Source organism: Lactuca serriola, chromosome 6 (genome assembly GCF_051521515.1).
Source record: "Lactuca serriola cultivar US96UC23 chromosome 6, Lser_US96UC23_V15, whole genome shotgun sequence".
Classification (NCBI taxonomy): domain Eukaryota; kingdom Viridiplantae; phylum Streptophyta; class Magnoliopsida; order Asterales; family Asteraceae; genus Lactuca; species Lactuca serriola.
This window is the reverse complement of record NC_136413.1, coordinates 15,466,715-15,482,543: the sequence shown is the minus strand read 5'-3', so window position 1 is coordinate 15,482,543 and position 15,829 is coordinate 15,466,715. Positions and strand designations below refer to the sequence as shown.

General features: G+C 34.2%; 2 protein-coding genes across 2 annotated transcripts; both read left to right on the top strand.

Annotated features, from left to right (window-relative positions):
• The first annotated feature begins 313 nt into the window (after nucleotides 1–313).
• LOC145059535 (zinc finger BED domain-containing protein RICESLEEPER 1-like) lies at nucleotides 314–1,053 on the top strand. Its single transcript, XM_079007379.1, has 2 exons — nucleotides 314–944; nucleotides 1,034–1,053. The coding sequence occupies exons 1-2, from the start codon at nucleotides 314–316 to the stop codon at nucleotides 1,051–1,053; spliced, it is 651 nt and encodes a 216-aa protein (XP_078863505.1).
• A 9,076-nt stretch (nucleotides 1,054–10,129) lies between these two features.
• On the top strand, nucleotides 10,130–13,189 carry LOC145057843 (uncharacterized). Its single transcript, XM_079005754.1, has 8 exons — nucleotides 10,130–10,408; nucleotides 10,724–10,868; nucleotides 10,958–11,126; nucleotides 11,207–11,477; nucleotides 11,685–11,950; nucleotides 12,148–12,363; nucleotides 12,460–12,562; nucleotides 12,820–13,189. The coding sequence occupies exons 1-8, from the start codon at nucleotides 10,258–10,260 to the stop codon at nucleotides 12,864–12,866; spliced, it is 1,368 nt and encodes a 455-aa protein (XP_078861880.1). The 5' UTR covers nucleotides 10,130–10,257; the 3' UTR covers nucleotides 12,867–13,189.
• The last annotated feature ends 2,640 nt before the right edge of the window (nucleotides 13,190–15,829 follow it).

The following is a 15,829-nucleotide window of genomic DNA, read 5'->3' as shown; positions in this document are numbered from 1 at the left end:
CAAGCTTACCAAAAAACTTTTGAGAGATATGATCTTGAGGAATTTGATTTTTGGTGCGAAATTGAAAAGGCGGGTTTGTCGATACCTTCATCAAGCGATTGGGAAAGGGTTAGGAATGTATGTCATTTTTTAAAACCTTTTCATGATGTTACTTTGAAGATTTCTGGGACACTTTATGTGACATCAAACACATGCATTGAAGATATATATTCCATTCGTACGCTCTTGGATGATGTTATTTCCTTCTAGTCTTTGTGATATTGCATTGGCCATGAATATGAAGTTTGATAAGTATTTTGGCGACATAGAAAAAATGAATTTATTGCTCTACTTTGCTTTGATTCTTGATCCGAGGAACAAAGTAAAGTATTTGGTTATACTACTTGAGGATCGTTATGGAGAAAAGGGGGTGGAGGCCAAAAAGAAATATATCATGGATTCTATGTATGAATTATATAATGATTATATTAAAATTCATTCTCCAAGTTCTACTTCAAATACTGCCGAGTCTACCACTTCATCATTGATACTAGGGAAACGCCAAAACCCGGATTTTATGGCACCTAATCCCCCATTAAGAAATAAACTAAGAGAAAAGATGAAGACGAACGTAGTTGAATCAATTGGGAAGTTAGAAAAATATTTGCAAGAAAGTGTTGAAGACGACTCAGAAATGTTTAGTATTCTAGATTGGTGGAAAGTGAATAGTTCAAGATTCCTGGTTCTATCATTGATGGCAAGAGATGTGTTTGCCATTCCCGTCTCAACCGTGGCTTCGGAATCTGTTTTTAGCACTAGTGGGAGGGTGCTGGGTCCGTTTAGGAGTTCTTTGACTCCTAAGATTGTTGAAAGTTTAATTTGTACACAAAACTGGATTCAGGGTAGCATAAGTGACACAATCGATTATGAAAAAGATTGGGAAGAAAATCAACAAATTGACAAAGGTAATTGTTTATCATTCATTATTTTAATTATTGTAAATTTAATATATTTTCCTTTTAATACTAATTTTATTCGACTTTTTTTTATATAGAATTGAGCAAGATGAAGTAGTGAATGTGCAAGAAGAACGAGTAGGTGCAAGAAGACGAGTATATTTATGAATGTCTTTTGGAGCTTGAATGTTATTTTTTTCATAATATGTAATGGATTTCTATGTTTTCTAGATTTAATACATGAGTTTTTTTTTCTAAATGCAAAATATATGCATATACATTGATATCAAGTAATTTTGGTTGTTATTATTTCTTTAAGTATTTGTTTTTTTAATATCTTATTAGATTCGATTAAATCGTTAAACGAATACTTGATATCTCAAATATTATTGAGTAAAAAATCTCAATGTTCAAAGTTTGAGCACCACATACTTATTTCATTAAATTTATTTTTAGGTGTCACTAAAAAAATCGGGTAATACCCGAATTACCCTTACCCGACCCACTACCTGAATTACCCAAACCCGAATTACCCGAATTTAGTTTGGGTAGGGTAAAGGGTAATTTTTTTAATATGAATTACCCGAATTACCCGAAACCCGAAAAATTTACCCGATTAACACCGCTAGTCTTAGTTATATCACATTTGACAAAAAAAACCTTTTGTCAATTAGTAAACTCACTCTAGACAATCATGTGGATGTTTCTTAACCTTTCTTCCATATTTAGGACAGGGAAATGAACCGAATATTAGCACGGGGAAGATGTGAAAACGGTCTCTACGTTCTTCATGATGGACCTCAGGCCTTCGTTGTTGTCACAAATAAACGTGCACGTGCTTCTTACGAGTTGTGGCATTCTCGCCTTGGGCATGCTGCATTTGATGTTGTTTCTTTTTTAAATAAGATGGGTTATTTATCGGTTACATCTGTTTTACCGAAACCCATTGTTTGTTCATCTTGTCAACTTTCAAAAGGACATCGTTTATCTTTTGATATAAATAATAAACGATTTTTAGCACCTTTGGATTTCGTTCATTGTGATTTATGGGGTCCTTCACCCGTTATTTCTAAGGATGGTTATAACTATTATGTCGTGTTTATTGATGATTTCTCTCGTTTGACTTGGTTCTACCCATTAAAGACAAAATTTGGATTTTATACGGTTCTCTCTACCTTTGTTAAGTTTGTGCAGACACAATTTGACAGAAAAATCAAAGTCTTTCAAAGTGATGGTGGCGGTTAGTTTGTCAACAACGCAGTCTGTCACATATTTGAAGATAATGGAACATTTCATTGTCTCTCATATCCGTATACGCCCCAACAAAATAGGTGGGCTGAACGTAAACATCGATATATTGTCGAAATGGGTCTCGCTATGCTCTTCAATGCACATGTTCTCACACCTTATTGGGTGGACGCTTTTAGCTCTGCTGTATATATCATAAATCGTCTACCTACACATGTATTAAATAAAAACTCTCCATTTGAGCTCCTTTTTCTTCGGCCACCCACATACAACAATTTTCGAACCAATGGGTGTTTGGTTTATCCTTATCTTCGGGATTACTCTCCTAACAAGCTTGCTCCTCGAAGCATCCTGTAACGCTTGTGTTTACGGAGAGTGACATGATGGGCTGAATCTCATCTGGGAGACGGAGAGTGACATGATGGGTCGTTATCCACATTTGTTTGTTGGTGTGTGATTTCGGGGACGGAATCATTCTAAGGTGGAGAGAATTGTAACGCCTGTATTTCCGGGCTTGTCATTAATATTGATATAGTAGTCCAGGTTAACCTTTGTAACCCGTTTTGAAATAATAGAAGTGTATTATTTGAGTATTATGCATTATGTGCTTAATTGTGTGTCTTAATTTAATTAAGAATAAAAATAAGCGTCAGAATGAAATGTTAGATAAAGTCGATATCTATGGATAATGTTGTAGTAGTTGAAACAAGGTTTTTCGAATATATAAAGAATGCCGAAATCCAAGTTATAACGAAGAAGTTATAACCTGTCGAAGTTTCGCGACAGAACCGGCACGACGCTGAATGACGTAAAAAGTGAAATTTACGTTAGAGCAATATTTAGCCTTAGCGATCTAAATGAAAGTCGTAGAGTTCGTTAAACCGAGAGCGTTCATGAAAAGAACGCCCAAATCTGACTTCGTATGAGGAAGTTATGATTTTTCGAAGTTTCGATTTAGCGGTATGCAGCCCGAATACTCGAAATAGAGATCGAGTGATATTTAGCCAAAAATTTCTAAATGAGAATTGAATATCTCATCGATAGTAGTCCAACGATAAAAAGACAGACGAAAACGGAGTTCAGATGAAGGAGCTATGAATTTCGAACAGAGTTTTTCTGTCCCAGCCTACTGAAAATAATATATAAGTAATATACTTATAATATATTAAAAATCAAGTCAAAATTAGCCAATGGAGTCTAAACGAGATTTGTAGAGCATAATCTCACCTTCACGTCGATATAAAGAACGTCGAAAACGGATTTCGTATGCAAAAGTTATGAATTTCTGAAGTTTGGGGCGCGAAACCCCAAAACTGTCAGATACCACGACGTGGCAATCAGTGACACGATGTGGCGAGTCTTCTTACACCTCCGGGAGTCCCCCAGATGCAACTTGCGATGACGCATGCAGTGACGACCAATCCCACGACGTGGAAAAAGGTGCCACGACGTGGCAAGGGCCAGTTTTGCCCTATAAATAGATTTGAAGGGCCAGCCGAGTTTGGTTGCTCACTCTCTTATCTCTCTCCTGTATTGCATCGATTTACGTGCAAAGAAGTACCCCCGAATCCCCGGTATCAATCCCGAGCCCCGAAGCAAGTCCCGAAGCCCCGAAGATCCCGAGAAGTACAATTCCCGAGCCGAAGCTCTGCTCGCGAGAAGCCCGGTTTTTGTGAAGATCTTCCAGATCTACTGAAGAATACTACTTCTGCAAGTCGTAGTGCTGTCCGATCATCTTCTGATCAAGTGAGTGTGTAGTTACTTTCTTCTAACGCATAACTATGAAGTATTTTATATGATATACATGTTATGTGTATATTTTGTTGTTATATGTGTGAATATATATTCACTTTCTTCTATCTCATAAATATGATTTATTCTCTATGAAATACGTGTTATGTGTATGTGTCTCATCTGTTGATTGGAATATGTATTGAATGAGAATGTTATACAGGTTTTAAACTATGTATAAAAATATATATTTTTATCTACTAATATGTTGGGTAGAACATGGGTAGATAATTGATGTGTGATAAACAGATGAGAGGCCTTGATGTTGTTGTTGTTGATCTAGTTATTCAGCGGAGTATGGATAACGACCACAAACTCTTTCTAGACATTCATGTGGAACGCTAGCAGGTTCATAACCAGTAGGTGTTGTGAACGATGTGTTCACCAGTGTACTCTATCCCCCTCATGGTTGCCTTTAGGATATCTATTGTTGAGGAAACCCCTTAGCAGTAATGTCCGTCCCGATGAAAATCCTAGATTAGGTCCCTTGAGATAGATGTTGTTTTAGGGATATAAAGTGAGGATAACAGGAATGGGTAATCGGGTTATTGTTGGTTGGTGAAATTAAATATAATTATTTATTGTGGATTGAAAACCCTATATGCTCACCAGGCTCCCAAGCCTGACCCACTCAGTTTATTCGTATTACAGGTAGTGGCGTGAGGGCATAAGATGGTTGAATCATCAAGTTGTTTTGTTTACAAGTCTATATATGTATATATTTGTTGAATGACTTGTAATGTTATCGTTTATGCTTTATGGTCTGTATCGGAACATGACATCCCGAGTTTTGATTATATAATGAAAATGCATCTCTTGATGAAATGTTTTGATAAATATTATTTTATCATATTTTGTTTTGGGAACAAATTCCGCAACTCTTTTAAATCAAAAGGATTTACTCTGAAATTATTTTAAAAAGCATAAATGAAATCGGTCTTTTCTGGCCGTGATTTTGGAGATGTCACACATCCCGTGTATCTTTATTGGCTATTCTTCTCAATACAAGGGCTTTCGTTGTTTGGACCCAGTCACTTCTCGTATTTATGTGACAGGTCATGCTCGTTTTGATGAAGATTGTTTCCCTTTTCGGGAAACGTCGCTACTAAGGATCAAACCTTGTTGGACTTAATAACTTTTTTGATAACAGTTCTACTGTGGCATCCTCACCTGCTGTTGCAAAAGTATCAATAAAGTTAGTTATGCCCTCCAGGCAGCCTTGTTCCTCTTGTTCTATTACGAAGCATCCATCTTTTTCAGACCCAATAGCCCAACCGCAGCCCAATGATGGACCACAGTCTCCTCTTAGCCCACTTCATGATGATGAGCCCATCAATATGTCTAATGCTTCAAATCCAATACCACAACCACAACAACCTCTGAATACAAACCAACAATCTATTTCAACTCATCACATGACTACACGAGCAAAAGCTGGGATTTTCAAACCTCGACACCAATTGGATTTATCTCATACACCTTCTCATGCACTTTACTCGGCTCTATTTGCTCAAAAGGATTCAAATCTGCTGCTAAAAACCCAAAGTGGATGTTAGCAATGCATGAAGAAATGACAGCTCTTCAACAAAATGATACTTGGGTTTTAGTACCACGCCCTACTATTGAAATGTCGTCGGTTCCAAATGGGTGTTTCGCACAAAGTATCATTCAGATGGATCAGTTGAACGCCTTAAAGCACAACTTGTGTCTCAAGGATTTACTCAAGTTTCGGGTCTTGATTATTCTCTTACATTTAGTCCCATTGTTAAGGCGGCCACGATAGGTATTGTCTTGTCTCTTGCAATTATCAATAAATGGCGTCTTCATCAACTCGATGTCAAAAATGATTTTCTCAATGGTTATTTGAATGAAACTCTATTTATGGAACAACCACCTGGTTTTGTCGACCCTCGTTTTCCTAATTACATTTGCATGTTAAAAAGGCATTATATGGGCTAAAACAAGCTCCGCAAGCATGGTTTCATCGTCTTAGTTCATTTCTTATTACAGACGGTTTCACGTGTGCTCGATCCGACACTTTGCTTTTTGTTTTTAAACGGGAAGCGTGCATTGTTTATCTTCCTGTTTACGTTGATGATCTCATTTTAACCGGCAACAACGAACAAGTTCTCTCTTCGTTTATTACTAAACTTCATCAAGAATTTGCAGTTAAGGATCTTGGTGACCTAAACTACTACTTGGGTCTTGAAGTTTCATATACGGATGATGGCTTATTTCTTAGTCAGTCTAAATATGCGCATGACATTCTAGACTGAGCAAATCTTCTCCATGCCAAACCGGTAGGCACACCTCTAGCCTCCCATGAGATATTCACATCTACTGGTACCTCGTATTCTAATCCAACAGCGTGTCCCTCGTTTGTGGGCGCGCTTCAGTACTTGACCATTACTCGGCTTGATATTTCATATGCCGTTAATTAAGTAAGTCAGTTTCTTCAAAACCCTACGACAGATCATTTTCAAGGTGTCAAGAGAATTCTTCGTTATATCAAGGGTACCGTTTCTTTTGGGCTTACTTTCAAAAAGCTTAATGACACATCTATTTTGGGTTATTCAGATGCTGATTGGGCTAGATGTATAGAAACCCGAAGGTCCACATATGGTTACTCCATTTTTCTTGGGGGTAATATAGTTTCGTGGAGTGCTAAAAAGCAGCCTACAGTTGCTCGTTCAAGCTGTGAGTCGGAATATCAGGCAATGGCAAACACCGCTGCTGAAATCGTTTGGGTCACTCATTTGTTGCGCGAACTTCATGCTTTACCGCCAGATCACCCAACTCTCTTACGTGACAACCGTAGTGCTCTATTCCTAAGCCAAAATCCGGTGTCTCATAAACGGGCAAAACATATTGATCTTGATTATCACTTTATTCGTGAGCTCGTTTCATCTGGTAGATTGTATACTAAATTTGTTTCTACCAAGCTTCAGGTGGCTGGCATTTTCACAAAAAGTCTTTCACGTCCACAATTTGAATTCTTTCGAGCTATGCTTCATCTTGGACCACCACATCTCGCTTGTGGGGGGATATTAGGAATAAATCAACAGAATCAATTACATTAAATAGTTGATTTATTTTATCTTGTAAATTATTCTCTGTATATCTTTCTGTAATAATTTTATTTTGTTCTCTTTATTTTATCTTCCTGTAATAACTTTATTTTGTTAATATATATTCAAATCCTCCCATATTGGTGAGGTATCCCTTTCAATTATCACAAGAAATACATTGTTATTTCGTTTAGTGTTCTGTAATTGTTCAGTTTTGGTTCTCGCTAAAAGATCCCACGTCCTCGTATCAACGTAAATGATCATATCGATGATGAGTGAACCACATATATGTTTATTTTGTGTGGTTAGTATGTATATTTGGTTTATTGTTTACAACGCTTTTAAAATAAAGTTATGTAATATAACTTATAAAATGTTAAATGTTATATAGATTTAATTTTAGTATATCACCAATGGAGATTCTTTTCTAAATCATTATTGGTTTATTTTAAATTGATTATAAATATAAATGCTAGCTTTTATGTTTGTTCTTATTTATTTAGTGTTCGCAAGAACTTTGCATTAATTTTGGCGCAACTTTGAATAATTTTAGTATATCATTAATGTAATTTGATATATCTGTCAATTATATGAAATATCAAATAATGACATTTCATTACTATTGTGATAATTTAGTTTATATATTGTATTTTCACTAATCTTAACGGTCTTATTTTTTCTAATAACCGTAACGCTTTTACTAAATGTACTTTTTACAAATCTCCTAATATCTTATAATTTTTATCTTACTTTATAATTTTTCATAACTATGTTATTTTCAAGATTGACTGCTTTAATAGTGTTTTTTTTTTCGGTATATTCAATTTTATATTTCATTGTACAACATCATCGTTTGTATGTATTATGAAATTTCACTTTAAAAATGTTTAATGTTGACACCTTGATATTAATTTTTTTAATAAACTCATGTAATAATTATGGAATATATATCTCATTTTAATTAACATTCACTTCCTTTATTATATCAAATTCCTCATTAAACGGATATACTTTTGGAAAATAATAATTATAATAGGGCAGCATTATCTAAGACGTAAATGTTTGATATACTTTTGGAGAAAAAAAAATCAGGATCATTAAGAAAAATTAAATAAAGAAAATACAAATTTAAATTTGTTGAAATTATGGATGAAATTACTGGCGAAAATTTATTTTGGAGAGAGTTGTATTTTGTAAGGTATAATAATATTACAAAATTTGAAATATCTATATTTGTTGTGTAAATTAATAAATTTTATTGTTACTATACAAAGATAAAAAAAGTAGGTTGATATGATATACAAAAACATAATAATTTCAATGATATTTTAAAATCATGCCAACATTAACCGGATTCTTATAACATAAAAATTAAAAAAAAAATCATAATAATCTCTAATATATAAAAGTAATATTTTCGTAATTAATGTCAGTTACAAAGATAGTTAATTTTTGTTTTGTTATCTTTTCATGTTTATTTGAAAAGTTTTAGAAAAGTAGTTAACTGATTTCATGTAATTTGTGATAAAGAAAATCGAAATATATGAATACATACATTTGATATAGGAACAAAAAATAATCGAAAAAAAATATAAAAAGCGAAAGAAGGTACTGACATTCTAGCGCACAAGAGTGAATCTTTATAGTAGAGAATGATGATGAAAGTTATAAACAATATTAACGATGTTGTAGGAGAAGGTTTGAAGAAAAGAAACGATTCAAAATAAATGTGAGTCGCGGATTCAATGATCAATCGTATATATATATGTGATAATTTGAATATAATTTTTCGGTATTAATGATTTCCTAATAAAAAAAGATTTTATATTAATGGTTTACTAATATAAACGTATTTATATTAATGGTTAATATTAAGGCCTTGATTGAAATGATTTGTTAGTAATATGTTTTTAAAATTGACCATATTAAAATCTTCATAATTGAAAATTCAAGATGTAAAATATGGAAAGTTTTCATTGGAATTAAATACATTCAATTTCAACGAATGTAAGTTATTGATTGATGATTGGAAAACATTTATTGGAATTAAATACATTCCATATGGGGAAGATGATGTCAGCAATTTAATCTAAGGGTGGAAAAAATAAGATTGAAATACAATCAATGGTCCAGATTATTTAAGATGATGTCATAAGATTTCTCTTTTAGTAATATTTAAGATATTTGTATGTTATGGCCTAATGGGTTGCTTATGCCATTTTGTACGCCTCTTGTTTTAATTTTACTGGGTGTAATAGAATGTTCTAGGTGGCATTTGCCATTTTGGATCACTTTTAGTTTTGCGTTTTTTCGGTGCCATAGTTATATGTGTAACATTGTCATTTTACCAAGATAATTTATTGGAGGTACTATGCTCTTGTGAAAATTATTATGTTTTAACTTTTTTATTTTTAAATAAACGTTGATAAATATAAGTAAAACTATATATTAAGATAAACTGAAAATTATATTATACCTACATATGATATAAAAAAACTCTTATAAGCATGCATTATACTTTTAAAAATATTTATATAGAATACTAATTTATACAAAACAAACTCAATTAGGATTTTTTAGGAACTAAACCTTTTATTTTGTACCAATGGCCGAAAGGAAAGCAATGACATTATTTTTTCTCAACACACTCCAAGAATCAAGCCATCCCTTCCCTCATCCTATTATCAAAGATCAATGGTGCACATAAGATATCTGGTGAAATGTCTTAATGAATATGCTAATATTAGTTCGTTAGTCACTAACCTTAATTCCTATTTAAATATCTTTCTATATAATCGCCATGTATATCCCATTATCGATTATGCTATTTACTCTACTTCTTCATTACTGCTATTCAACCAAATAAAACCATTTATTATTTTTAAAATAGTTGTTCAATTACCAACAAACAATAATCTATTGTTTTTTTTTGGTTTTTGGAAATAAAACGCGTTTGTTTGTTTGTTTGCAATTATCCTAGAAAAAAGAAAAAGAAAAAGAAAAACACCAAAAATAATTTAGATTATGCGCCCTACCGACACTCTGGCTACGATGTTTAGAGGTCGACGGCTCGTGACGAGGGGTTAACATACATTCCACTTTCTCATCACTTCCTTTAAATTGCGAACACTACACAGATTTTCAAGGGTCTTCTCTTTTTCCATACACACTCTCATCTCAAACACAGATTTAGATCGAGATCGAGATCGATAACCATGGAGCTATTCTACTTGATAGTGTTTGGGGCCTTAGGAGTTGTCGTTGCAACAATGGAGCTCAGCAAGAGCAACAAAGATCGAATCAATACTCCTTCTGCTTTCAATTCCTTCAAGAACAATTACCTCCTCGTCTACTCCCTTATGATGGGTACCTTTCTACTTCCCTTATCATTATATCTCGTCCACATTATCATTTTCTGTATATGCTCGTTACCAATTGTTCATGATTTGAGTTGACACTTGTAATTCGGCATTTATCGGAATGAATTAGATCTGGATTATCCAGATTTGCATTAAATGCTGCTAAATTTTACAACCCTTTTGGATCTGGGCTAGTATATTGACTATGTTCTAATAGCTTTGAGTTAGATCGGGATAGTCTAGATCCTTTACAACTCATTGGTTACTTTTGATGATTGTGTTATGACTTGTGACTAAGTTTTTTCTTTCATGGTGGTTGTAGCTGGTGATTGGTTGCAGGGGCCTTATGTCTACTACCTTTACACCACTTACGGTTTCGGGAAAGGAGATATCGGGCAGCTCTTCATTGCTGGTTTCGGATCTTCCATGCTCTTTGGGACAATCGTTGGATCCTTAGCTGACAAACAGTAATTTCCAAATTCCAGTCAATCTTTTCAACTTTAAACAATTATCCTCCTCAATTTAACTTGATTCAACTCGTTTCTGCCAAATTCAGTGGTCGAAAAAGAGCTTCAATTACTTACTGCATAACCTACATTCTGAGTTGCATCACCAAGCATTCACCTCAGTACAGAATTCTAATGGTGGGGCGTATATTGGGAGGGATTGCCACCTCTCTCCTCTTTTCAGCCTTCGAATCATGGCTAGTTGCTGAACACAACAAGGTGAGATATAATATTACATTACTAAATATACCCTTTATATTGTGTATGGTTCTAATGCTCTTGTTTTGTTGCATTTATAGAGAGGTTTTGAGCAACAATGGCTATCAATTACATTCTCCAAGGCAATATTTCTTGGGAATGGACTAGTTGCCATTTTAGCTGGTTTATTTGGAAATCTTTTAGTTGGTTCATTGGCCATGGGACCTGTTGCTCCATTTGATGCAGCTTCAATCTTTCTTGCCATTGGAATGGCCATCATCATATCATCATGGACTGAAAATTATGGTGACTCATCAGAAAGCAAAGATCTTATGACCCAATTCAGGGGTGCTGCTGTTGCAATTGCATCAGGTTTCTCTCTCTCTCTCTCTCTCTCTCTCTCTCTATATATATATATATATATATATATATATATATATATATATATATATATATATATATATATACAGGAGAAGCATGAAGAATCCAAAGTGGCAATCTTGTAATTATGCGTGCATATCATTCTGCCTTCTAAATTTGGACCTAATAGTTTCTTTTATTTTTTGTGTGTAAAAACAGATGAAAAGATAGCATTATTGGGTGCGATACAATCTTTGTTCGAGGGTTCAATGTACACTTTTGTGTTCTTATGGACACCTGCTTTAAGCCCAAATGGTGAAGACATTCCACATGGTTTCATTTTTGCTACTTTCATGTTATCTTCCATGTTAGGAAGCTCTTTAGCTTCTCGTTTATTAGCACGTGCATCAATCAAAGTTGAAAGCTACATGCAAATTGTCTTCATCATCTCTTCAGCCTCTCTCTTGCTTCCAGTCATCACAAGTGTACGCCAAACTTTTTAACCTCATTTTTAAGGGTTCATTTCATCAATGGGTAACAAACTTTTTGAAATGTTAAAAAACACTATTGTACTAAAGAAGTAATATCATAAAACATTTTGTTACCCATTAATGACATAAAGCTTTTCTTTTTTGAATTAATGTATGCAAATAATCTGAAGAATGAGTTTTTTTTTTTACAGTCTTTGGTGGCTCCTTCGAAAGAGAAAGGTGGAAGTATAAAATTTGCAGGGTGTATTCAGTTGATTGGATTCTGTGTGTTTGAAGCTTGTGTTGGTTTATTTTGGCCATCTATTATGAAAATGAGGTCTCAATATATTCCTGAAGAAGCAAGAAGTACAATTATGAACTTTTTCAGGATTCCACTTAATATCTTTGTATGCATTGTACTTTATAATGTGAGTCCCTCTCTCTCTCTCTCTCACAATATATCTAGCTGTGCTTACATTTATACATTTGACCATTCATTGACTTTTTTTAATCTTTTTATTAAGGTTGATGCATTCCCAATTACTGTAATGTTTGGAATGTGTTCCTTTTTCCTTTTCATTGCATCTATGTTGCAAAGGCGGCTTTTGGGGGTTGCAGAAAGATCAAGTAAGTTTTTTATTATCTTGAGTAAATTACAAATCTAGTCCCTGTGTTTTACTCAAAATCCCAAGTTTGGTCCATGTGCTTTACAAATCGAAAATGAATGCAAGTCTTAACTTTGAGAAGATTTCAAAATTTGGAGCAAACATGCCGTTTTGAGTAAAGCACAAGGACCAAATTTGTAATTTACTCTAGATTCTTTTTGGGATGAACAAATGTTTTCTTTTTTGAGTGAATAGTTGATTTTGTATGCTTTGATATAGGGCAAGATAAGGGGAGAGAATTGGAGGCAGAACCACTCAATATCTGATTACCCAAGATTAAGAAATGTATTGGGATTTTATATTTTATAGATCAATTTTTGTTAAAAGTTGTGTGTTAAATTAAGAAACATATTGGGATCTGTGCATCAAGGAGCCATAGTTGGTGATGAAGAACACAAAGAGAAAGAATTAAAAGTTGATTGAGAATAAGGAAGTCCGTATACCCTTAATATATAGTGTATTATTAAGTTTTTGTAATCTCATAGAACGATTTATTTCTAACCTAAGTTGTTTCAACATTTTGTAATGCTGTTTTTTTGTATGTATCAACATTAAAGATGTTCATTAAGAAAGAGCAGTACTTGTTTGATATGCATTTCTAGTAGCTTACTTCACAACTTATGGTATGTATATGTGTGCTAATCTTTTACAGTAATAAGTTGGGCTAAATGCAAGAAATAATAACATAATTTGTTTATATGTACATTGTAGCATCGTACGTTCAAATGCTTTTATTACAACGTTGTGCTTTCAAACATTATAATGTTTGTGGGACATCATTGTCTCGTTGAAACCGAAGGGAAATTTGTATAGGGTGACAGTTAGGTTAACTATGTTGTATGACTCTGAAAGTTGGTCGATAAAGAATGTGCATGAGAGGAAGATGGAAGTTGCATAAATGAGGATGCACTGGTGGGCCTACGGTAGAACAATGTTGGATATAATATTGGGCCTACGGTAGAACAATGTTGGATGTAATACTGGGCCTACAGTAGAACAATGTTGGATATAATACTGAATGTGTTATTTAGAAAACTACTTTGGGAGACTAGGAGTGGCGTCGACCACCGAAGCATCGAGTGAAGTAGGAAGATTTTGGTGGTTTGTGATGAATAATATCATAAAATGTTCATGGTCCTCATGTGAACAGACAATCAATGATTGCTATAAAACTAATTTGATAGATAGTTAACTAAGAATTATCGACCGATAGCATTTGAATAAATAAACAATAAACCTAAATAGATAATAATAATACTAACCACATGAGATATGTACATAACATATATTTATTTGGTTCCACTATTGAGGTGATAATATACATCCACACGAGAAGAAAAGATCATTTATTCCAACGAGTACCAAAGTCGACCAATTACAAAACACAAACTCATAATAGCAATGAGTTGATAGGGTGTAAAACCCGCTCAGTTGATCACTCAACGTGATTACAATGTGTTCCCCGAACCCTCTAAATCAAAGGAATATGATTTGATGAAAACACTCAACAATACTAGTTACAAAAAGCTTAAAATTTTGGAACTTTCTTAAGTTTTCTATAAGTTGCTCGTAGTCGCATGTGTATCAACTTTAGGAGTTGCCTCAAATTTATTAAGAAAATACTCATAGCTATGCATATTGAATGTGTATCACCTTCTAAAAGCTGTGTATATCGCATATCTATCACCTTTACGAGTGGCCTCAAATTTATTAGGAAAAACCATATTGTGACTTTCTATAAAAATTAGGTCATCGGTCAAGCCCAAAACACACAAGAAAAAATTTACGGACCAATCTAATAATTTTTCATGTAGCTCTAACATAGTGACCAAATGCTTGGAGATAGCTGGTCTTTCGATTGATTTTATCATCTAGTTGGAGTCGAATGTTGGTCCGTCCCATAAAAGGAACGAAAACTATCAAATTTCAACATTTCACCTTGATTGAGTTCATCCTACAAAATTGAGTTCTACAAAGTTTTGATCCTTAACAAAATTGAGTTTGGATCTAAACCATAATGCTTCCAAACAAGAAAGAACCAAAATGACATTTATGGAAATGAGCTTTGATATGTGTTGGAGCAGGATCTACAATGTTGAGTGATTTATTATGTTAGAATATCTCTTGTATAAAAGCATATGCCATCCACTAATATATAAAGTGGAGGTATGTGGTCATTTGTATGAGTGTTCTTCATTGTAATATTTTGTATCTCTCTATCTAAACATTTCAGTTTACTCACTTGTTCATGTTCATCATTGTTCGGAAGAAACAAGAACAAGTCCTTGGGATATTTCCTGATGAGAATGATATTAGAAATATTTCCGGCAAAGATCTTTTCTCGAAAGTAGAAAGATTCTGGACTCAATCCGGTGATGTTCCCAAATCTATGGATGATCCACCGGATGGTGCTACCAAAAAGCCAAGTGTAGATGTTCCTGAGACCACCACTCTCTTAGATGATCCTCCTCGGACAAATGATGATAAAAGTGATGTTGCTAAGTCAACACCTATTTTGGATGATCCACCTCACGATGTAACCAAACCAGAATGAGATGTTCCTGAACCAATCAAGGTTTCAAAGGATCCTTCAAATGAAGTCAACTTTGAAGAAAAAGACAGAGTTGGTATTGAGATGATTTTTAAAGAAGGTGATATGGTTGTCACAAGTGTTCAAAAGTTGATTGACTAGATCAGGTTCATGCAACCTTCTTCTTCTAAACCAAAGGTTAATTTTTATCTGCAATCCTCATCAGGCGAAATGAAGGTTGGTGATGATAATGGCGAGGGAAATAATGATATTGTAGATTTAGGCCATGATGATGACAACAATGGTGATGGTGACGACAAAAGCAAATCCGATGAATCAGTTGAAGGATCAAGTTCGGACAAGGGCTCTTTGGATGAACTTATTGTTGACCCTTTTGCATTACTTGAAATGAGAGACAAAGTCGACAAGGTTGTGCAAAGGTAGATTCGGTCAATGCTCAGGTCAGATCATTTGATTCCAAACTGGATTTAGTTCTCAAATCCATTTCGAAAATCAAGTCTGCCACTCCCTCCCTTCAAGACTGAGAGCGGAATTTAGATCAACTTATCTCCCTATGACTCAAACATACCTTGGAAGAATCTTACAAGCGATATGAAGAAAACCTCCAAAATCACATCGAAACAGTAGACCAGATGTTGAATATTCATGACAACATGATATCTGTTACAAATGAATTAA

What these genes read in the sequence shown, in the direction of transcription:
- LOC145059535 (XM_079007379.1), top strand. Translation starts at nt 314, where the DNA reads ATGAATTTATTGCTCTACTTTGCTTTGATTCTTGATCCGAGGAACAAA. An exon ending in AAATCAACAAATTGACAAAG is followed by an intron (nt 945 to 1,033) that starts GTAATTGTTTAT and finishes TTTTTTATATAG; the next exon opens with AATTGAGCAAGATGAAGTAG.
- LOC145057843 (XM_079005754.1), top strand. Translation starts at nt 10,258, where the DNA reads ATGGAGCTATTCTACTTGATAGTGTTTGGGGCCTTAGGAGTTGTCGTT. An exon ending in TAGTTGCTGAACACAACAAG is followed by an intron (nt 11,127 to 11,206) that starts GTGAGATATAAT and finishes TTGCATTTATAG; the next exon opens with AGAGGTTTTGAGCAACAATG. An exon ending in TATGCATTGTACTTTATAAT is followed by an intron (nt 12,364 to 12,459) that starts GTGAGTCCCTCT and finishes CTTTTTATTAAG; the next exon opens with GTTGATGCATTCCCAATTAC.